Consider the following 25,382-nt stretch of genomic DNA (forward strand, 5'->3'; position numbering starts at 1 on the left):
TGCTGCTTTCATTTGTTTGGTGTGCAAAGTAATCAAACATGCAATCTTCAGGTGTGAAAAAGTTCGGTTAGGTTGCTAATAAGCGTTGTGTGTGTGTGTGTGTGTGTGTATATATATATATATATATATATATATATATATATATATATATATATATATATATATATATATATATATATAAAATTGTATGTCTGTGTGTGTATATATACACACTCTTTGTTTATCTGTGTGTGTCTGTGCACTTTTTAAAGTGCAATGCAAAAGCCAAATGTCAAAGAAAATGCTAATGTATTGTATGTACAATACACTGCTTTAATGAGACTTCTGCTGAAATCCAGACTTGTTTTGTCATGATACGTTGTATTATGGATATGTTCATTTTTGTAAACAAGGCAGAATATGTAGATTTCAGTCCGCTCCAGACTTTTTTTTTTTTTTTTTTAATCTTTTTTTGCCACTTTTTTTAACCATGTTCTAACAGCACCGTGTCTCGAGACTTGTACTCTGTACAACCGTGGTTACAGATTGTGACTCGTGAGAGTGCGTATTGCTTGTTGACAGGTATATCGACCAATCAAAACATGGTAAGACTCCAGGAATAGAAACACCAGTAAGAGCAGAGGGGAGGTGGACCCAAAAGAACAGGGAGGTAGGGATGTCATAAGTTGAGCAGGGGTATATTTTGTATGGATTCTACTAGTAGTGTTAAAAAAAAAAAAAAAAAAATAAAATCTAGCCATATTTTGTTGCTTTATTTTATTTATTGTCTGTTCAACAGCATCATACAACGTTCACATTTCTTTTGAGAGTGATGCAGCTCATATGTCTGTCCTTCTGTGCTAGTTAACAATTTAAATGTAACTTTTATTTAACAGCTTTTTGACTGATTTTTTTCAATTAGCCTTGACATCATGTTGTCTTGCGGCAGCTGTCCCTTGTACTGCTTTGTGAGTGTCTTTACATGCTCGCTATGCTCATACCCTGGTGTAAAGGTTATATTTTTGTCAGTTAGTCCAGAGACATGTGTACTTTACAAGTGGATGGAAATTACACATTTTTCCAAAACATTGTAAAGTGATATCGATGAACTTCCACGTCTTGGACTGTTGCTATATAGTAAAATTCACTCACAAAAGTTATTTCTCTTGCAAACAACAACATGCATTACCCTGCCATAACTGTGAATAAAACTTTTATACATCCACACATTGTGGCCCAGGAGAGCCACCCCTTTTTATTTGTTTAGATATTATCACGAGCTAATATGTGTTTCATTTAGATCCAGGGAAACATCTTTGGTTTTAATGTCAGGTATAATTTTAATTGTATGTGTGTTCAGCAACAAAGGCTGCATGGAGGCGGAGCAGGGTTTTTTAATTGCATTAGGCAACACAATTTGGTGGCCCATTTGAATGAACCTGTTGCTAATTGACACAAAAGATCCATTATCGTTTGTATTAGGTAAAAATAAAGACCAACAAAAGTGACCCAGATTGGGTAGATGGAGTAGATTAGTAAAATGCTACCTTTGAGCTGGATAAGAGTTAGGGAATACCCGGAAAACATGCTCTGAAGATGAGAAATAATATTTTATAAAAATATCAGTGGCACGTGCTAGCCCTCGTTTTATTGAGTCATCCCTGTTGAATCTCCTGACTCGGATCTGTTTGTCCATCTGGATATAATTTTCCCCCTCGCTTCATTTCCAAACCCCATGAACCCAGCTCTGGCAGGGCTGAAGCAGCTCCAGAATCAGCAGGAAGGAAGAGATTTGAGCAGCACTCTTGCACCCCTCTGTTTCATTGTCCTCTGCTTTCACCTTGTCTTTTCTGCTTTGTAGTTGAAAAAACTATAGAGGGCACATTTTTACAGCCATCTCTCTATCTATCTATCTCTCTAGCTATCTATCTCTGTCTCTCTCTCGCTCTCTCTCTATATATCTCTAGCTATATCTCTATCTATCTCTCTCTCAATCCTTTTTTTAAATACATTTTGAAAAGGAGAGTATAATAATCTTATGCCAAGTAAAGAGTTGAGGTGATAATTTACTGCGTGAAGTGGTTGCTCTTTGTCTTATAGGTACTGTAAATCCTTTGGCAGCTAACTCAAGGGGAGGGATTTGAAAACACTAACCCGTTCTATTGCATGTGTACAGTTGGTGGCAGGGCAGAAGCCCTGCTGGTATAAATAGTTTGTGGGGGAATGTAATGTTGACAGGGATGGGTTAAATCTGTCCCTGCCAACAATCACAGGTGTGGCTATTCCCCAGTTAGGTAACTGATGCTATTCAGGGAGCAGTGACATGTATATAAGGAAGGAGGAATCCTTATCTGGTGGAGGAGTTTATGCTGTAGCAGTAGTGAAGGCTAATGCCCAGCCTACAAGTGATTTATTATTTTCTTTAAACATTTCATTTTCCTGTGCAAGTTTATGTTCCTGTTTTTAATTGTTTTGTTAATAAACGTGATCACTGGCGCTTAAACTGCAGCTTTCTGTCTCTGGGTCTCTTTCCTGGCACTACCCTGTCACAACAGTACTACCAAGTATTCACTTAAGTAGAATTCCTTGGAGTCTGTTTACTACACTTCCATAGAATTGTCTCGTGTACCTTCAGCAAATATACTGTATGCAAACTTCAGTGTGTAATTGTAGAAGGTTGAAAATAACAAATGTCTTGCTCTTTATTTGAGAACACTATACTAATAGTGGTAATATTTTCAATCGTAACAACCTTATTAACTTACATTTTTGTAATAAAAATAAATAGTACTTTGGTGGTGGAACAAAAATAGATAAAGTAATAATACTCTGGAATCTTTTGAATTTAACTCCTGCCTTTTCTCTCTTGAAATCAAAGCTTTGTGATTTCCGTGTGTTTGTTCCTGTAGCAATTCTACAAAAAAAAAAAACCCACATTTCCCCCATGCCCTTTTCCATTAAAAGCTATGGTCTAAATAACAGGCTTTAAAGGAAAAGCGTTTCCAAGCTTGTGTTGTGCTCTCTCTCAGATGGCATGACTAAAACAAAAGACCTGGTGGGTCCAAACGCAGGAACCCCTGAGCAGGTGCTTGTATTGAGTTTAAAACAATCACTGTGTAATCCATAAACAGTCCTTTAAGAAAAGAAAGCAGCATTGTTTATTTGCCAGAGGCTTAGAAATTCTGAAGTGTTGCTTACGTGGAAGTTTCACTACCTGTTTTTACTCATTGCACAACAGATAATCTCATGGTCGGCATGTTTATAACAACAAAGTAGGTGTGTGGAGTGGGAGACTGCTGGAAACGGCAACATACAATTGTACATAAACTTTCTAACTTAAATCCTGCTTCAGTTACATTTTTCACAGTTTAAATAAGTTACATGTTTTAAAGTCTTTTATAAACTTTCAAACACCTCTAAGGTTCAACTCTAGTGTATATAGCAGAACCCTCCATGTGTGTCTGTAGTGGAAGTATTGCAGAGATTTTATGGAGGCGTGATGGTGTTTATTCTGAGAGGAAATGTATTACAAATGAAAAATTCAATTGCAGGCTAATCTGAGGTTTGGATGGGCATTTCAAAATCCCCCTTCAGGTCTTGGTAATTTAAGGGTTAAGAATGTATGATGTTTGTGTCCAATTATGGGTGTGCAGTGTTAACCTTGTGGCATCTTTGGTCAAAACTTTCAGAACTGTTTACTTCACATAACCGGAAGTAAAATAAAGATTTTTTTTTTTTTAATTAGTAAAATAATCTTAACATGCTCTGTTTGTTCTGCTTCTGATTTTAGGCTGACATAATACAAACTGAAGTAGTTCATGTGTGAGACTGTAAATGGTTCAGTTTCTTTTTAAGTTTTTAGCTTTTTTTCACTCATTTTGATGACACAGCGGAATGGAAGGGTGGTTAAGCCACTGAGGCGTCTTTTTGTCGTTCAGGCTTAGGTTGGGAGGTGGAAACTTCTCCAGCATGAACAATTACATTTAATTTTTTTGGAGAATGCAAAGCTTTTTGTTGCTTAGCGGCTGGCTAGGAAATAACATGGTTTATCACCTGATCACTACCCTCAAACCCACATGATTGCGTGAGACTTTGTGACCCAGACAGGCTAACCTTGCCCTGCGATTACCAGATTAATATGACAGGAATGTTTTGTTATGATTGTTTTTTTGTAGTGAAGAGATTGTTGGTTCAGGCTCTTATCAGCTTAGCTGGGCTATTATTTCCTACTTGTTTGGAAGGATTACTAGGTTAGAGCCCATGCAGGCAGTTTTGTATTGGGCAGAGCCTTGGGCACTTGTTGTGAGGAGAAGCAGGTGGCATGAGCCGACAAAGCACTTCAGTTACGGTAATTCTATCTCTACATCAGGTATTTGAGGAGACTCTAGGTAAGCGTGTTGAACACAAAATAGACAGCTGAACAGGCTAGTGCCAGACGATAAATGGTTGCACACAGCCCTATAATTGCCTTCTATTGACCTCAGATTAATGGGGAATGTGTAACAGCCACACAATATACGCTGATTCAGTATCTCCCATTTTTATTTTAAGCATTGGGCAGCGTTTTTTGGCTTCCCATTAGATGTTTTGTACAGAAAGAAGAGTCACGACACACAGGTGGGCTTTTTTGAAAATGTTGCAGTTTTACAACTTTCGTTGTCCAAATAAGTGCCCCTTTGTTGGTGACCTGTAGTTACCAAAATAAATTTGGAGGTCTAGACACACGCTTGTTTTAAAAGTATATATTTTTTGTGTTAATATATTAACTGAACAAAAAGGTTTAAATAACCTGGTTATGACACATTGACTGGATTAAATTACTGTAAAAAAAACGTGTATAAGTTGCACCCCCCTTTTTGAGACAATAATTTTTATGAAAAAACCTGTAGGTCAGACCAGTGTATAAGTAGCTCCCCCCTTTTTAGGACCCTAAAAATACCTAGAAAATAGACTTCTACGAAGGTTTTTTACAGTAAGTTATATATATTATACTGTCCAGAACTTTATTCTTGCTTAGAAAACCTGGATTGCAATTATATTACCTTGTTCAACCTTTGCAGGATCCAGTCGAGTGTAGCACTAACTCAGACTAGGGTTGTAACAGATGATTTTTCCAAAACACAACCGAAACGAACTGAATTGTACAATGAAAAAGGGTTGTCAGTCTCAGCACTAAGCCGATGGCATTTTCAGGAGTTTATTGCAGACTTTGCTGCATGTAGACAGTTCATATTAACATCCCTTAATACTTATACTATGGTAACATAAGTCAAAAGTTATGACAAGACTCATCTGATTGCCCTCAGTAGAGATAACCGTGGCTACATACTTAGTCTAGGTGTTCAGGTTTGTTGATAGTTTCTGGTGTTAGTACTTGCAGACATACTCAAACACCTGGCCTGTGTACTCTAACCTATACCTTTTTGTTAAAAATAAATAAATAAATAATAAAAAAAATACCAAGTGAAAGCTGAAGATGTTGTTGAGTTAAAAATAAATAGTATGTTGCATTTGGTAAATTACTGGGTTCTGGTGACAGGTTTAAGTTTATATATATATTTGCGTTTTATGTTATCAGATTAGTTATAGATTGAATGTTAAGGGAAAAAGCCGGTATTTATGCACAGATTGATTTAAAATTGAATTCACAGTTGAGAACCTCAACGTTCCAGCAGGCATCTAAGCCCGTTAGATCTGGAAGCTGATTGGCTGTTTGCACTCAATCATTTATATATATATATATATATAATATAATATAAAATAATTTATATATTTATTTTTATGGCATGGCATAGCAACGATGTATTTAAAAACTTTGTGTGTATTTTGGGGGGGGGGGGGTGGTCTGGCGGCAGGCTTAAGTTCTAACTTTTTTTTGGCTGACATAAATCTAGGTGACGTTTTTAAATTAGAAGTGTTTCCTCATGAAAAACTACTTAAAATGCTGCCAAACATCTTTTACTTGGAAGCCAACATACTAATTTAAAAAAGCTTTGCAGATCTACTCAGAAATATTTGCACGTGATGCAACCAACCGCAGTGACAATGAGGGTACCAGAAAACTAAGTTTAACTTAATACATTTATTTCATTATTTCTACATTGTATAATTAGGTAATACATTGGTATTACTGATGAAATAGCACAGAATTGAAAAGACTTGTGTGTAATAATGGTAAGACCCTATCCCTTGCTTGCACAAATGCAGTTGGTTTTACCAAAAAACGATTGAACGTCAAACAGCTGAGTTGATAACAAAAAAAACAAAACAAAAAAAAAAACATCACAACCGACTTGCCTCCCTAGCTCAGACATACAGTCCTTGTATCACACAACAGTAAAAATTACTTAACCCATTGGATTAATGACTGGTATAAAGTATAGTATACGGTATTGTACTGCATTTGTTTTTTTTTGTTCGCGCTTTAGCATACCATAATACCTCTACAGTTACTAAAAGAATAGTACTTTCTTTTTCTTAGAAATATCTACAAACCACATTCAGATTACAAGGAACTACTATTCCAGCCTAAAGCTACTGAGTGCTTCTGTAAGAAATGAAATTACAAAGTGTATATTTTATGGCAGGGCACAGCAAAGCTGTATTTAGAAAAGATAGATACAAGTATAACTGGATGTACATCTGGATATGATGGTATTTTTACACCTGTAGAGGAAATCTGACGTAGACCTCTGAAATGCTCCAATACGTGTTCTTATTAGGGTTTATCTTTACAGCTGTGCAAACTGTTCCGTTATAAAAACATTGTAACTAATGCATACTAGCATTAAGCTGGACAGGTATCGGAAGCTTTGCAGATGTATAGTTGCTTGTGTATCAAAATGGCTGGAGGATAATCGAGTAAAGCCGTGCTTGTACAAATATTGGGGTTTACTCAGTACTACTGTATACTGCGGCATACCAGTGGTTGCTATGTGGTAAACGTACCATTCAAGTATTTGAAAACGTTATCCGACATTACAGGCCTTACTTTACCCTTGTAAGTTAACTGCAGTAGTATAAATAAATAAATAAATAAATAACCCTTCTGTGTATTTCAGGTAAAAACTAGGCAGTTCATTTTTTTTTTTCTTGTTTTTTTTTTTTTTTTTTTTTTTTTTTTTTTTTTTTTTTAGAATCCCAGCCGTTGTTGTGTCTTTGCAATAAAACAAAGTTCTAGCATCACTTTTTAACTTGTCATTTTTGATCCAGACCAGTCCTTTGAATCGCACATTAAAAATTTCCTTTTTTCATTTAAGAAACATAGCTAGACTGAGAGGTTTGCTTTCCAAGCAGAATGCAGCGATTGATACATACTTTTATATCTTCAAGGATTGATTATTGTAACGGCCTTTTTGCCGGTATTATTAACAATAGTATATCTCGGATGCAACTTGTACAGAATGCTGCTGCAAGAGTTTTAACTGGGAGTAAGAAACGAGATCATATCACTCCTGTGCTGGCGTCCTTGCATTGGCTCCCTGTTCGATTTAGGATAGATTTTAAGGTGCTATTATTAACATATAAGGCTCTAAATGGCTTAGCTCCACCCTATTTAAAGGATCTTTTAAAATGATACGTTCGTAATCGTCCGCTTTGACCACTGGATGCTAGGTTACTTTCCCTACCTAGTATTCAGAAACAAAACTCAGGTGGTAAACCTAGTACTATAAAGGAAGCTCCTTCTGCCGATGCTTTTAAATCTTGTTTAAAAACACACTTGTATAGCTTGGCTTATGCAAGTTTTTAAAGTGATATTCTCTCACTTCTGCATTCTTATTTTTATTTTATTTATTTATTTATTTTTTATGTGTATTTTATTGCTGATTATATATATTTCTATGTGTGTTTTATTTGCTGATTATATATATATATTTGTATGCATTTTTTATCATTGAAAGCACTTTGTGGCGACCCCCGTTAAAAGCACTATACAAAAATAAAGATTGATTGATTGATTGAAAAAGGGGGATTGTACAATAAACAAATATTTACTTCTCATTGTTTTATTTAGTGTATTACATTCCACATAACAAAAAATAGGCTTGCATTATGGAAGTAAAATAAAATGTTGGAAAGTTTGAAATTTCAAAGTTGATCAGATCCTGAAGTCTTTCCTTATTTGCCATGTCTGTTGCATGGTAGCTACATGAGCCAGAACAGTGTGCTTTTTGACAACCCATATTCACAACAGAGATCTGCCTCCCTTGCTCCTTTTTTTTTTGGGGGGGGGGGGGGGATTACTGACCTGCTGTGTGCAGCATGGGATGTGGACAGTGTAGCCTTAGATTATTGATTTGCATTTATTTAAAAAATATATATATTGTTGTTGTTTAATTGGGATCCAGGGGCCAGGTTTGTTCTAGCCGAAGGTTCGTTATTAGGAAGGCCATTGTAACGAGTGTGTACTGTTACTGTATTAGCTTTGTCTGCTCTGACTTGTAAGGCGATTAGGTAAGATAAGGCTCAGTGATGCAACATATAGCGTTAACTGTATGCAGCCACATGCAAATTATGCAATTGAGATAGATGTGGCTGAAACAATGGACAGACCAATCTTGCACATCTGTAATGACAACAAAAGCAACACCTTACATTGCTGTAATTCTGTACAGTCAAGCAGTTTTGAGAATGTTTGTCCATCTGTAAGTAAATAGCCTACCCTTTCCTACCAAACAGTTAAGGTGCAAATCTAATTAGAGAGTTGGGATTTGTTAATAGCTGCTGCTTTAAACTTATGGTTTACACATTTTTTTATAGCCCAGACACCTCTTGGAACATTATCCACAAGTTTAAGTCCAGGTATTATAGGATCTCCATGGCATGATTTTGAATTGGCAGCAACAACTAAACCCAAAGAGAATGCCCAGTGACCAGCCATGCTGCCTGTGTACCAGGTTGTGCAAGGCATTTTATCCTTCTGGAACAGAGGAGAGACTCCACAAAATGTGTATAGGCAGTTGAAGTGTTTGGTGTGCTAAAATATATTGGAAATTGTTATCCAGAGATGCAAATTCCAATGAGGTACACTACATCACGTCTACAGTACAGCAAATCAAATATTAAGTGAACATGCTACAATGTATACAGTACGGTAGATATAGATCTCGGGTATTTAACTGTTATAACACAATTGCTTATCACAGGAAATAGATAAATTAAACATTTTAGTAAATCTGGTAAAACATGAATGAACTAAGGAAGAAGATAAGACTCTACCACTTTTGATTTGCAATATACAAATGTAGTTTTCTGCATACTGGTACCCTTTTTGAGGTCTTTTCCTTTTTGAGGAAGTTTTTAAACACCATAGGCTGGGATTCAAATGTATTACATGAAGGCCTCATTTGACTCCAGACATTGGGCTTCATCGGAGGTGAAGCTGCCCTGTGGCGCTTTTACCCCTTGGCCGCTTCACTTCCTGTTTAGCAGCCTCAGTAAAATTACCCAAACAGGCTTGGGCATTAGTGAGAACTTCAGTCAACCAGAAATGTCTTTGATGCAGTGGAGAGCCGACACCAAGCTGTAAATAAAACCTTGTTGTTTACCGCTCCTGCCGGTTAAGCTCCTGATTTGTTAGTAAGCCATGCTGCATCAGAGTTCAGTTTGCTCTGTGCTGAGAGGGCAGGCCCTAGAGAAATTGAGAGACATACTGTATGGTCTGTAGCAGACTGTTTGAGTGGGAGCTCCGGACAGAGATTTTTTTTTTTTTTTTTTAGGATAGGTAAATAAAGTGGAGTTCTTCGAATGACACAGTAAACAGAGGTACAGTCAAACACTGCTGGCATGGCTAAGTCCCAAGTACAGATCAGTAAAACATCTCTCTCATAAAAATATGTTTTGTACAAATAAGTATCTTCAGTTAGTATTATACTGTACGTTTCTGCTGAAATATATAATGAATTCTATATAATTAAGTTATTTGCAGTAAGATTGGTTTAGCTGGGCGGGCTGCTTGTTTGTTACATATTTATACTTGATATCCATCCAAATAGTAATAAAGGAAATATGTTCTTTCTTCCTGCTCCCAGCTGAAGCCGTCAATAGGAAATGGACATTCATCAAACTTTTTAAAATAACCATGTTCATCAAAAAGTCATTTCCCATATCCAAAATCCATTTACTGTGTCAGAATCCATTTCCGGGTGTTGCCGAGTGACTTCTAAAGAGTGGATCCTAGGTTGTCTAAATACCAAGTGCATTGTCATTGTGTAAGTGCGGGGAATGCACTTAATTTAAGTTTTGCCTGGTGGCGTTGTCACTCTGATCCCTGAGACTTCAGTTTGCTCAGGTTTGTTTTGAAGACCTCTGACTGGGCACTTGTGTACTCTACTGGTGTGACATGAGCTGACCAAAAATTATGATAGCAATGTGTTTTGCAAAAGTAGGTACTGATGAAAAAAGACAGCTTTTCACAATATTCTGGGTTTAAATTTCATTTTTAACTTTAAGCTTTGGAAGTTTTGACTAATAACTTTTTTCAATTTTTCACTTCAGGAAGGAAGCAGGCTTCTATGAGGGTTGGATGGTTGCTCTGTTCATGTCCTCTTGATCGTGACACAGCAAGGCACTGTAGCAGGCTGTAAAGCTCATTTATCCTGCTGGATCACTGTATTCACGGGAAGGGCGGCATGGGTTGTTCAGTTAGACTGCCCCACATGCACACATCATGAAGCTCACAAGCTTTACAGGAAGTACAGATGCTGAAACATAGGTTGTCCTCAAAATAAACCGAAGGATCTATCCACTTTTTCACATTTAAAACTTGTGTTTTTTAATGTTAACAGTGCTGTGCTGGAAATAGATAAAGTTTCACTGACAATTTAGTTGCAAGCTATTTTAGCTAGTGTATAATTGCTGCACTTAAACTGTATTTTGGGCAACAGGAAAGCATTAATATGCAACATGTGTATATTCTGTCTTTTCTTGAAATTTCCATTGCACTGGACCTCTGTTCAAGCAATGCATGACAAGTTTCTTGAGTGTGCTAAATAAATCCCACAGGTCTTGTTGAAACTATAGAATGGTATTAGAGGGAGGTACTGCTTGCCTCACAGTAAAACTGGTATTTGTTTACCAGTTTTGTTGTATTGGCAACAAAATAGTCTACACTTGAAAAAAAAAAACTGGTTTTGGTGCTGTTGTTCCCAGTTTTGCTGAGTATTTGATTTAATTGAAATTACTTTTGAGCTTGAAAGAGACAACAGTATCTGTAATGCTAAAGCCCAACGCACACAGCCCGACTCAAGCCGTCCTGACTCATCTCATCTGAGTTTGCACTAATTCCACTATCAGTTGTGTTCAGTTTTGGTCTGACGTCACAATTGAGTTTTTCCGGACTGGGTGTAGCACACTGCTAAGGCTGAATTGGACTGACCATAACTAGATCCTGGTGATTGTACGATGTATGCAAATTTAATTAATACTGCCCTGTACACATTTATTTTACTTAGCCAAACATAGCGACCCTCACATTATGCCTGGCACCGTATGCGGATTAGACAGCGGAGACAGTGCCGCGAGGTAACCAAAAAGAAGTGCTTAGCCTATTGATTTAGCTATTGACCATTTACACTGTGCAGACGTTTCGGGCAGTGTTTGACTTGTATAGTTTGTCTACCTGCAGTAAATAAAATCCAACCTGTTGATTTTTATTTGACTTTGACGTTTTTTTTTCTCAGCGTATGGATCTAGGGGCTTGTGATTTCTGACCTATTGGAGATTGACGCACCGGTTACTTCTGTTTTAGCACAGTAAGAAAATATAGGCTGCCAGTAGATTGATAATAAAAAGGTAAATTGATAATTTACCTTTTGATTTAGTAAACGCCTTTATGACTAATCGGTCTCAGTCAGTCTTGGTCGGCAAACTGCTCACACAGACAGACCGATCACATCTGAATGAAACTGTGACTGAAAAAGAGTCAACATGTTTAATCTTCAGATCTGAAGACATCCCGACTAAAAACTGGATAATCTTGGTTTTAAGGGCACACACACTGCTACAATTCATCCAGACTGTGTACGGCCAGTTGAGATGAGATGATTCGAGACAGCTTGATAAAAGTGATTTGGTACTTGAATAAATACTGAGCATCAAAAGAAACCTATAATTTTATATTTGAGCATCAAAAGAAACGTATCAATTATATTTGGATAAAATTCACTAGATGCGATCAAAAAATAACCAACTCTGTTTTAGAGCAGGTGCAGTGACTTTTTATTGTGCTTAACAGTTGACATCACGAAGATGCTTCAAAATGATCTGTCGATCTTGGGCAGGTGTTGTGACTCTTGGTCTCTCGGTTCGTGGCCTGTCATTGGCAAAGTGTGTCTGGTTATGCCATCTCACAAGGTTTGAAATTGCTGGCTGTGAGCACCCAAGACAAAACAAATTGAGCTGATTCTGTTTCATAATTAAACTAAGAAAAAGCTGTCAATTAAAAAACAATGTTTGATTTTACCGTCATATTTTGCCTGAGCCTAATTCTTGTCCCCTTAATTTTATTTTAAGTAGAGCTGACACATTACGTGAATTGTTCATCTTCGATACTCGTTTTTAAGTCTCATTTCATTTCTGCAGTTGCCTAATTTTAACGTTGTGCATTTTGTTATTTTCCCCATTAGTTTAACAGAGATGTCCTGACAGGAGATTTTTTTAAGCATAAAAATGAACACCTAGTGTGGAGTGTACACTGATAGCAAGTTCTTCAGGTGCCTTCTCTTTGAGTATTTCGCCAAACATATTACAAAGCATTTTCGAATATTGTAGACTGTACACAAAAAATGTTGTTTTGGTATTAGTGTCCACACTTCTGATAAACTGCACTACCCGATGAGATCTAATTTAGAACCGTACTTGAAACTACCCCCTGAGGTGGGCTCGAGTCCGGCCCTCGGCTACGGTATTAAACACTAAGTAGTGTGGATGCAAACCATATTTAGCACTTTTAAGCTGGTTTAAAGGCAGTGTGGATAGGGCCAAAGTCTTTAATTTCATTTCACATTAAACCCATCTTATGAATGCCACTAGCGATGTTCTGATTGAAATCAGGTAGAACTGTTTTTGTTTGTTTTTTTTTTGTTTTGTTTTTTGTTTTGATAGTACAAAAGGCAGCTTTTGACTTTGGGGTCTTGCCAGATGACTGGATAAGGGAGGCCTGAGATTAGCGTGATTCTTTTTGCAACAAACAACCTTCATTAAGCCAAGCTTGACAGTTGGCACGGACCAAGCCACAGGAATAAATATCTGTGCAAATTGATTTCCTTACGTGCTTAGTGCTCTGTTTTAAATTTAATGAGATATTGTAATAGGCAACTGTATGTTTTTGGTAGATATAGAATGTATTTACTAGATACAGAAGCTTTTAATGTGTACATATCAAACAAGTCAAGTTGTCATCAAAATGTAGTCGCCAGTGCTACAAATATTAAAGCTGCAGTATCCCACAAAATCTATTCAGTTTTACACTAAAATAACATTCATTGGTGTCTCTCTTCTCTGGGGTTTGTCTTCTGGGCACTTCATTAACTGACAGTGATTTTAGCTTTAAACACAAGTTCCTGCAACTTTACTTGAAACCAGATAGCCAAATTGACTTGAGACAAACGACGTGCCCTTTTTCTATACTACTTGCAAAAGTGGAAGGTTGTAGGCCTAAATGACATCAAGCTCAGTAGCTTAGGAAGCAGTACAGACTGAGGATTACCTTATTTTTCTCAAATGCCATTTTCTATTGAACATTTACAATAAAAAAAAAATACAAAACACTGGTATATTTTTGAAGTCTTAAACTGTAGGGCATTACAGCTTTTACACCCTCCTTTGTCATGTATATTGTTGTATAAGCAAATTGGTTCAACATGTTGGGTTTCCTTCAAAAATAGACCTGTGATAACATCCTTGAAGTATGTATCTAAGAATGTGCCTGTTTAACAGCTTGCTGAGGTGCTCTGCTGCAAATGTGCTGTAACATATCAGACTGGCCTCGAACACGTTGTTCAGATCCATTGAGAGCTTTCTTAGAACCTGACTTAAGTAACTGAGCAAGCGAATGAACAGACCACACACAGGTCAGATGTGTGTTTTACTCCAATTTATAGTATTAGTGTGTCTGCCCCTTGCCTTGCATTAGATAAGCTTGTGTGAGTCATATACAGTAATACACAGTATTATGTCTCTTGTTTTGAATGTAGGCCAGAAGCTAGATATGCTGTAATGGAGGAGACAGGCAGTGGATATGGCATTTTCCTTCAAAACTGATTGTCACATCACTCATTGTTTGTTTTCCCCCTTAATGAGCTTTCTCCAGCACACACATTACTGGGGTTCTCATGTTGAATTGCTGAGGTTTGTAGACTTCACAGCCTGTTATGAATAGTAAGTTAAATATTTTGATAACACTGCAAATACCATTTTACTTGACTTGGAGCAGGTATTCTTCTGATGCTGCTAACACACTATCTAAAGACACCAGTAACTGTTTTTTAGAGTGAAAACATTGCAGTACCTGTGCTGACCTTTTCAGGGCATTTTATGGAATAGTCAAAGGGAGGCAGAGGTTTCTTTTCATTTGTTAAAGCAAGATAGGACTGTACAGTAGCTCTGCAAACTCAGTCTACGCTGTATTCTCAAGTTAAACGGTATTTGTTTTCTTTTTTTATCTCTGTAGGCCAAGACTGCAAGCACAAAGGAAATTTGCTCAGTCACAGCCCAACTCCCCCAGCACAACCCCCATAAAGGTGGTAGAGTCAGCTTTGCCAACTCCAGTCTCCCAGATCACAGACCTTTCCAAACGGAAGCCTAAAACAGAGGATTTCCTGACCTTCCTCTGCCTCCGAGGTAAGAGCGATTTTATTCTGACACTTGATGTCCGTTCACCAATAGGCTATTCAATATTATAAAATGACCCATACATTTAATGGTCATACATTCAGGTTGAAATACTGCTGCAGATGGTATTGGTCATTCCATGTCAAATGTTATTTTTAAAGTGTTACTATGAATCTAAAAAAACTCTTTGTGTGATATTCCTAGGAAAGTGATGCAAGTCTCAAAGTACAGTATAATGTCCATAGCCTGCAGGTGCACCTGTACTATGTTTAGGTCATGCAACACTAAGTAGCAAAACGATAAACCAGTTAAAGGTATACAACACTTTACATCTGGTTTTGTAGAGCACTGCTTAGTCTGCCTTAGTTTAGTTAACATTAGGTATTGCTAAAACTAATTCTCATCAGGGTCTGGCAAACCTACCATCACTGAAAACAAGTAAAAAACGACAACACCTAAGAATGAGACCTCTTAACTAGTGTCGTATTATTTTTTCTTTATAGTGTTGAAGTTAAAGTAAACATTAAACTGTCAGTTTCCTGTAGCTGACAAACAGTGTTTTTTTAAACAGTAACTGCACACAGTGATTTCTAAAACTGGGCAGAGCTGATTAAGGTATGTAAAGCTGGTCCTTGTCTTAAGTTGTAAAAGGAAAGCATACAGAAATATTCATTCAAATAACCCTTGAAAAAGTAGAAGGAAAGATCAATTTATGCAGTTGGATTTTTAATCTTCATTTCTACAAGCAGATATTCTTAAGGAGAGTAATGGTTCACTTTCCTATGGATTCATTAGGTGCTGGTGGTGGGCGTCGTAGTCAGTATTAGGTCAGGGTGTCACTGAAGTTTTGGAACCTCTGTTTGGGAAATGATTGGTCAGTTTATACTTTAGCAGAATGGCCTAAGTGCTCAGCCCTTCTGGGACATGATCAGTTGCTATTCCTCAAGGAGAGCAAGAGGCCATCCTTTCCCAGTCCTCCTTTCTCAGTGGAGTCAGCATTCCAGAGCTGCTCTAACACCCCTAGATCTGGGAGGCACAGTCATTTTTAGAAGTGCATTTTAATTCCCATACTCCTAAGCCAGACAAGCCTACACGAGTGCCAGCTGAGCAGTTTCCATCTGACCAGCTGGGGAAAAAAAGTACTTTCAAGGTTTTACTGATTTTGCAATAGTGTGCCAGCACATTGTAAAATAACAAATGAGTAACGAAAAATACATCAGGTTTAGAGAGTCCATAATATGCCCACATATACTGTAAAGTAGCAAACAAACAAGTTCTTCCTTTGTTTTCACTGTGGTTTGCCAAAGTAAACCCAGAAATGACAGCATATACAAAAATAAAAAATAGTGTTTCAATTTAACTGAACATTTCATGGTCATTTAACTCAGATTGACCTTTTGTAGCCTTGTATTGGCAGCTTGGTTCGTATGAAGACTAATTTACTTTTCACTCCTCCTCCTGTTCAGAATTCTGGCTGTAACCATGTTCAAGGCTAGGCATCCAGACATCATAGTACTGAAAATGAATACCAGCTAGGAAGTCTATTTATAAAGCTGCTTTACCCAGAGAAAATAATAGCTTTACTATTTACCACTTACTGTATGTGAAAGTACTGTATCTATTTAAAGGCAATTTCTATAATGTTTTTAATTAAAGGGAGCATCTGAAAATGATATTGAGATGGCTCCACTGGCATTCAAAAGAATAAATACATAATGAGGTTGAAAAAATCAAATAAAGATGGGGAATAAGGAGAAGGATCTTCTCATTGAGTTGTAATTTAAAAATCACTATTGAATCAGCTGTACAAATAAAAAAAAATGTTTTGCGAACTTTGTAAAGATAATTACATTATCTCGGTTTGGTTAAAAAAAAAAAGTGAAATATTGAAAAAATTTTGTACCTCGCTCAAATACTGGATAAATATTTACATTCAACATTTACATTTTCCATGTGAGATGTGAATTTGAAAATGTTGCTGTAAATAACTGTCACTAGAATCTGCTTCATTACCATCTAAGCAATCAAGTATTGGTAGGAACAGCAGGTATATCAAATTTTAGAGAGAGACATAAGCTATCCACATGTTTTTCAGTTAACACATTTCTTGTTGTTATGGTGTAGCCTACCATAATTGGATAGACTAATGTCAAACAATCAACATACTTACTTAAAGTGTGTTTATAAAGGGTGGATATAACAATTGAAATGTCACATCCTTAAATGACAGACAGTAGGCAGGCTGTTGCAGTAATAATAATAATCCATAGAAGTGAATACAGACATTAGTGTTGGGGGAAAAATACCTGAACAAACAGCATTGTACTTATTAGAATAAAAGAAGCTAATATCTTGTAGCCTGTAGGTTATTGTGTGGAACAGAGCCAGCCTTGGGTTACAGAACAGATAAGTGGTTTTAATTTGTCAGCAGTCAGTATTTCATAGGTAAAACTTTACACGTGTTTAAATTTTCTTTCCCAGTATACTTAGCCAAACAAAGGGAGATGCAAACCAGACATGCATGTTTTTCGTGTAATATATTGCTGTATTGACCTCCTCTATAGCAGAGTGTTTGTTTTGTTTGAGAGAGAGAGAGAGATCTCAGTTAGTTGAGATTCAGTGTTTCTTTGATATTTTTGTTAGAATAGGAATTGGCTAAACCATTAGGACACAGAAAATAATTATATTAGAACCCCCCTTCCCCAACAGGCCACAAGATGTTAGCTTACAATTAGATAGAAGAACTCTGTAATCCCTATTGCTACCAACATGAAAAATCCATCTTCATCCCAGCAATGACAAATATACAGCTATTAGTATGTACGTAATAATATTATCCCATCACCCCCTCATTATGTTGGTTATGCACACTTAAGAATGTTGACCTTGCATCCTGTTCTGTGCTCTCTTCTACTCTCAAAACCAGCATAATTTATAGATAATGTTCCCCAATGGATTACAGACACATTTTCCCCTGATCTCATGCAGCATTAATGGAATTTTCATGCATGGGTTTTGGTCAGGGTTTTTTTTTTTATCATTTGGAAAGGTTTCATGTGAATGTACTGTCTTCTGTAAGTATTTTGTTCATAGCTGGGTGGTGCAAGTCAAAGAGCTAACACCGGCTCAGTTATAGGGAGACTGACTGTCCCAGCTAGCAGGCAGTCGGAGACGGAGAGCAGTGTTTTTTTTTTTTTTTTTTTTATAGCTCTCTTCTTTCAAAGGGGCCTCTCACAGAATGTTTTGTGAGATGGTTATAGAAAAATAAATAAGTTGAGCGTGATATAGTTCTTCTGTGTGGGTGTCGTCTGGCCGATTTTAAAGAATGCTAAGGCTTTTGTCTTCTCTCAGAATATAAATTGTGAAGCTTATTCCAGTTTTGACACCAAGATGTATTGGTAAACACTAGTAATGAGAATGTAGGCTATTTATTGCAGTTTCATGTGATGCAGTTCCTGCATGATGTACTTAGTTTTAAAATGAAGAAAAATTACATTAAAGAAAATAGATGTGGGGGAGCAATTTTACTCGCTGTTCACCTACTATACTGCAGCTCTTCATCATGCTTTTTCAGGTGATTTGGTTATAAAAGACCTTCTCTTTTATTGGTCACATGATAGATCTGATTTTTCCTGGTTGCTTGTAGTCATGGGATTTGCAAAATAAAATTACATGATACAATTCCTCCAGAGTGTACCCCAGTTTAAACAATCACTCTCCCTGTAACAGTAGTTGGCTCTTTCACCACCCAGTTACAACAGTATAGCTATATACATTCACATGAAGGCTTTCCAAATGATTAAAAAAAAAATGGAAGAACTGATCAAAACATTTTATTAGCTGTCCTTAACTTATGTACTTAAGTACCAAGTCAGTTCTTGTACTACTGATACAGATTTTCAAAAATGTATGTTTGCTGTAACTGGAACTCCCATCCTAGCGCTATGCCTAAACCTTCATCCACTGTAACATTTGGGGGGCTCTGTTAATGGATTTTACCTCAAGGTGGGTTTTGCTGATGGGACATTCAGGTAGAATAATTTGCTTAAACTGAAATAAACTTCCTAGTCATTTCTAAAGTGTTAACTTCTGACTCTGTCCGCTACCAGGCAGTAATGCCCTTTTAATAAGGGTTCTGTTACTGTACGTTTCATTCCAGTGCTGTACTACCACATACAGTGCCAAAGCACATTCAGCAAAACTTCCCCTTAAGCATGGCTGTAAAACCGCCAACCTCATGTCCTACCAAGTGTGATTTTGGTCTCCCATTCAGTTAATGACCAGACCAAATCCCTGGTGCTGTTCTGAGCTCTGATTGTGAAGTGCTTGTGTGTGGTTTCAAACAGCATTCCCTCTAAGCTTTTTAAATACCAAGAAACTTGCCGTTTTGACTGAGAAAGGGTAAATTATTAATGAGAAACCTTTGGCCTCGCATTAACCCTTTTAATATATTTTTGTTGCATTGTACAATTTTGAAACAATATTCCAACACAAGTATCTCAACAATTTTACAATTTACTTTTGGTTTAAACAAGATATTTATTGTGGCTCTGCCTCATCCTCTGCTCCTATGCAGCCCTGTCAGTTGTTATCATAGATATAGACTATTTGTCATGAACTACTTAGCATCCTGTATTAAGAACATTAGGCCTACTAATGTCATAGCTAGCAAAGTTTATCACGATGGTAAAATGGTTTATACTTGTTGTTTACCTGAAAATTAGGACCAATGTCTCTTCTTATTTTATGTACCCATTCCTTCCTAATTTTTTTGTTTTGTTTAGGAAATCAATGGAATGATATATTTTTCGACTGATTATTTCTTAAGTCAGAACCACAAAATGGAACGTAACAGTGGAACCCCGTAACTTTTCTCCACTGCAGTTGGAGACATCAGCGGCCGGAAGCTAGCAGCTGTACTCCAAGTCTTGTTTTGAGTCTGGTGTGAATAAGGTCTGTAGAGGCAGAATTGCCAGACGCTTTTCCCACCCTGTACCAGCAGATTCGCTGGTGCCCGAGCGAGCTCTGCCCTTGTGACTTGCATGTTTACAGAGGGAAATCAGACAATCAGCTGCAAGACAGACACAAATATGCTTATGTTAATGCTTTGTAAGAATGGTCTCAAAATAATAGGTTTACCTCGTGAGGCTTTTGTCTCTGAGGTTGATATTTATGATAATAACTTGCGAAGGTTGTTGCCAGTTACTGATAAAAATGAGCACATTTTAGCCTTAAAGGAAATGCTGGTTGCAACTATCAGGCCTAAGTAAGCATATACCTTGTGCTTTCATTCTAAGGTTTTAGTTTACCCTTGTGGCGAATCCCTGCTAATCATTGCTGTATCTTGTATTTGTTTACATCTAAATACATCTAGCCAATAATAGTGTAGCGAACCTCGGTTCCTGCAGACAGGAGCATCACACAGGGCCTGGCAATCCACACACAGGTGGATGGTAGGCACGAACCCGGGACCTCTCGCACTAAAACATAGCGCCGATACCACTGTACAAAAGAGCCGGCTCCTTTGCAAGAAGCGTATATCAGGCTTATGTCTTCGTATGTGATTACGTCATCTTCCAGCCCGGCTGCAGCCTTCCCCCGTGCACGCTACAGTAAGATGGCTGATTTTTAAATAATTTCACAGGCAGGATGTGTAGTAGGCTGATTTTAAAGTGCGCCATCACTGTGCTTCTGTTGGGCATTAGGGTCAATTATAAGACTAAAAATGTACTTTAGGTGAATTTGCATCTGTGTCTGTGCAGTACACTGTACACTTGAAGGAGAACCTTTTACCAGAGACTTGAGTACTGTGCCTTTACAATACTGTAGGTGGTTCTTCTGCCATATACAGTAACTTTATAGAGATATTCCTTAGCAGAAGGTTTTTTTTTTTTCACATTTTGTAGTACTGTTTTTTCCCATATGCACAGTAAATGGTTAAACCTATTCCCTCCCCTCAAAAAGCCCCTCTGTTTCATTAGTTTTGGTACAATAAATGTTCACTCTTTTGTCACAATTTAATAGAGCACTACGTTTTTCAGGTTTTTTTTGCGCTTTTAGAATAATTAATGTAAATGGTTAAGAGGGATAACACTATAATTAGGGGTCTACCTAATCATGATTTCGCGGATTACGCGGAAATGATGAAATTGAGGGGTCACCGCAAAATTCACCTCTTTTAGGGGCCAATGCATACAAACAAGTACGGAGAGGAAAAAAAGAAACCTTGTTTAAATTAACTACTCCACAACGCAAGATATGTATCTTCCTTTTGTAGAAGCCCTTTTTTATTCCTTCGCCGTCCTTTGTGCATTGCACTTAAGCAAAAACCAAACAAACAAAAAACGTCGACAAATAACATTTACAAAAAAAAAAAAATTATCCAAAACTGTTAACGTTCTTGTTTGCTATTTAAATGACAACAGTGTTTTAATCAGCCTATCGGTGCGCCTGTACTGCTTTTCTGTAACCTGTACTGTGCAGTAGGGGGTGGGACAAAGTTAGTGGTGCATTGTTTTGATTTAGGTTGCTAAAATCTTCATCATTGGTGGTAAAATAGCAAAAATGGACGACAAAGCAAAAAAAAAAAAAGTATCTTTCGGTGATTGATCGTGTCAAGATATTTCGCAAAGTAACTGTACATGCAGATGGAGGTAATTGTTTTGCATATATTAAGGTGTCTGGAGAAAATACGATTGATCGCTATTTAGCTTCAGAATCACACATTAAACAAAAGGCTACCACAGAGGCTGCTGAACAGAACGTAAAATAAACAGCTTTCGGAAACCAAACTAGAAAGTCAGCGCAGACAAAAATATTCCTGTCGGAAAGATAAATCAATACTAAAACGATCTAGCACAGCAACCTCGCTTCAACCTGCTGCTTATTTTTTCGCAGTTGGAATTTTAGACCCGAAATAGCTACGTTTTCTTTATTTTGACTCGGTTCTAAAATAAATTATTGGATGGGACAAATAACATGACAACGAACGTGCTGCATATATTGCCTTTACCAAAGTATGCCAGATGCCCTTGGGTAAACAAGTTTTTGGGCTGTTTCTAATCGATTTCCACATCTGTATAACTTGGCAAAGTTTTGCCTTACACTTCATACCAATTCAGTGGATGCAGAACGTGCAGTCTCAATGTATGGGCAAGTCAACTGCAGGCGGATGTTGCATGCTTGCCTTTAACAAATGACAGCACTCAGTTTTAGTAAGGAAGCAAGCACCACTATTTTTTTAGGCTTTACAGTGTTCTGAAATAGTGTGTACTTAGGTTAATTTAATGTTTAAACGGGTCCGCAAAATCCTAATTCTATTCTGCAATCTACCCGTGAAAAATACTTAAATTTACCGCGATTTAAGTAAACACCTAACTATAACGCATCCTTTGTCAAGTACAATATTTTCATTTCAGCACTGCAGATTCAACACTTTTACCAAGCTCAACAACGGCAAAAAGTGTCTGTGTGTATTGGGCAACATTAAGTTTTTGTAATTGGTAATGCTTAAGCATTACAGTCCTTGCTTTGCTTAGCCTGACAGGCCCTGTTCTTTGTGTCAGATGCCTAGCTGCAAGTCAGCCTATATCAGTGTCATAAATTCCCTTTTAATATTCTTGGTGAAAGGGATGCTGGTTATGAGATGCCCCAGACCAGGAAGCCTGTCAAATTATTTCTTGCACACTCTCTCCTGGGGCCTGCAATAAACAAATCCGCCAGAAAGGGGCCTTATTTTGGGTTTGAAACATATATCGGACTTGACTGCTGGGCAGTTTTAAGTTTCTAGCCTTGACATGTTTTGAAGAAAGGAAAACCTTACACACAGTAGCATTTGGCAAAGGCCTGTAGCATTTGCCAGCCAACAATTGGCCTGGCCCTATTATTATTATTATTATTATTATGCTGTGGGTCTTGACACTTTAACACTTTAAACATTGTGGCAGCAAAGACAGCTGCCGTCAGAGAAAATAAGTCATTATGAATTTATTATTTCAGTATTAGGTAAAGCGATCCAAAAAAAACCAAAAAAAAACATGCAGATTCCACCATTCTGACATGTTAACCTTTGCTTATGTAGGTATTAGGTATTTTGCTTTAAAGCTATATAGGTCAATTTCTTATCTTTTAATTAATGGTGCTGGAGAACTGTAATGTACTGTAAACTTCCCTGTGTTCCTGTTGTCCTCTCTATTAAGAAATATCCAGAGCTATATATATATAGCTCTGGAAAAAATTGAGACCACTGCAAAATTTATCAGTTTCTCTGGTTTTACTATTTATAGGTATGTGTTTGGGTAAAATGAACATTTTTGTTTTATTCTATAAACTACTGACAACATTTCTCCCAAATTCCAAATAAAAATATTGTCATTTAGAACATTTATTTGCAGAAAATGACAACTGGTCAAAATAACAAAAAAGATGCAGTGTTGTCAGACCTCGAATAATGCAAAGAAAATAATAATTCATTTTTAAACAACACAATACTAATGTTTTAACTTAGGAAGAGTTCAGAAATCAATATTTGGTGGAATAACCCTGATTTTCAAGCACAGCTTTCATGTGTCTTGGCATGCTCTCCACCGGTCTTTCACATTGATGTTGGGTGACTTTATGCCACTCCAGGCGCAAAAATTCAAGCAGCTTGGCTTTGTTTGATGACTTGTGACCATCCATCTTCCTCTTGATCACATTCCAGAGGTTTTCGGTGGGGTTCAGGTCTGGAGATTGGGTTGCCCATGACAGGGTCTTGATCTGGTGGTCCTCCATCCACACCTTGATTGACTGGAAAAACCAATCCTCAGAGTTGGGGAACATTGTCAGAGCAGAAGGAAGCAAGTTTTCTTCCAGGACAATCTTGTACTTGGCTTGATTCGTGCCAAAGCTGCCTGATTCCAACCTTGCTGAAGCACCCCAAGATCATCACCGATCCTCCACCACATGTCACAGTGGGTGCGAGACACTGTGGCTTGTAGGCCTCTCCAGGTCTCCATCTATCCATTAGATGACCAGGTGTTGGGCAAAGCTGAAAATTGGACTCATCTGGGGGTGCTTCAGCAAGGCTGGAATCGGGCAGATTTGTCTTTGTGAAGGACGCATGAATCAAGCCAAGTACAAGGTTGTCCTGTTTTGACCAGTTGTCATTTTCTGCAAATAAATGTTCTAAATGACAATATTTTTATTTGGAATTTGGGAGAAATGTTGTCAGTAGTTCATAGAATAAAACAAAAATGTTCATTTTACCCAAACACACACCTATAAATAGTAAAACCAGAGAAACTGATAATTTTGCAGTGGTCTCTTAATTTTTTCCAGAGCTGTATATATATAGTTAGTGTGTGTGTGGAAAGTTGAAATAAAAATATTTAAGTGGGGACGCATTGTTTTAATATTTTTTTCATTCAACCGTCTGATATCAACTGCAGTGTATTAAGTTGTAGGCTTGTCAACCATAAAAAAGGTAACAGTTTCATCACTTCTTCCGGTCTCCCAAATTACTACCCCCTTCTTGATCAGCCATCATATTTTGGGGAAAAATTGAAAGCATGTAACACTGATGATAAAAAAAAATAAATAAAATAAAATACCCAGCGTGCCTGGTATACAGTCACGTGGGATGTTGACTTTCAATCCACGCCCACTATAGCACTTCAGTGCCGGCATAGTCTTTCACACAGCAGTTAAGGCTCTTCAGTGCCATCTCTGAACCACCTCGCAAGATGCCAAAATGTTGCGTCAGTGCTGGTTCTGAGCCGTCATAACTTGTCTGTGTGAGGGGTATTTCTGCATTAAAAAAAAAAAAAAAAAAGAAATAGTCGCAGTTCTTCTTTCGCAGCCAATGTCATCTTACTTTAAAGGCACGTACTGTACCAGCACTTCGGCAGAAACATTTCGGTCAGAAAAACTGCGAAGCAGCAGGCTGCAGCAGCTCAACCTGGATTCAGTGCTGCACTGACTGACACATGCAAGAGAAAACATATGCTACTTTAGTTTTAAATGAAAAACTACTTTTCGTTTTTTCAGTTTTGTGTGTACGTATACCTGTTTACAAACTAGTTTCTTTTGAAATGTCTATTATAGTTTTTCATTTTTTGACGTAATAATAATTAGTGCTTTTACATGTGGTAATTTAGAAAATAAACCCTTTTATGTTTAATTGTTCATTTAAACGCAGCGTTTCGGCTGTGCAGATGTTTGATATGATGTGCTTGAATAAAACTTTTGCGTTATCCAGTAGTTTGTCTTTGATTTTAATATTGATGTTGTTTACAGTGTAACCGTCATAATGACTACACCAGCGACGGTTTTAGTTTTGAGTATAACCGTGATGGTTCTAGTGTTAAATGTGCAGACAATGAAACCATTAATTAAAATACCTCGCTTAAACTCTGCAGTGATTACCTTGATACTAATTCTAGTTCTACTGTGCATTTAATTGCAGGCTACTGTATCTGGCACTACAAAGGTCAGTTCATTTGATACACTTCTGCATAGCTACTAGATTAGAGAGTAGTATATCTAACATGTTGAATTGGTAGAAATTAACTTTCTGTAAAAGTTTTTTTTTT

The 25,382-nt window shown here is 37.2% G+C and overlaps 1 protein-coding gene across 1 annotated transcript in view; it reads left to right on the top strand.

The window, feature by feature from the left end:
* Nucleotides 1–25,382, top strand: part of LOC121313339 (protein Jumonji-like) — a 156,445-nt gene that overhangs the window by 87,531 nt on the left and 43,532 nt on the right. Inside the window, 2 exon segments of the mRNA XM_041245751.1 lie at nucleotides 14,651–14,820; nucleotides 25,256–25,279. Of these exon segments, the coding sequence (XP_041101685.1) occupies nucleotides 14,651–14,820; nucleotides 25,256–25,279 (194 nt within the window).

Source organism: Polyodon spathula, chromosome 3 (genome assembly GCF_017654505.1).
Source record: "Polyodon spathula isolate WHYD16114869_AA chromosome 3, ASM1765450v1, whole genome shotgun sequence".
Lineage (NCBI taxonomy): Eukaryota > Metazoa > Chordata > Actinopteri > Acipenseriformes > Polyodontidae > Polyodon > Polyodon spathula.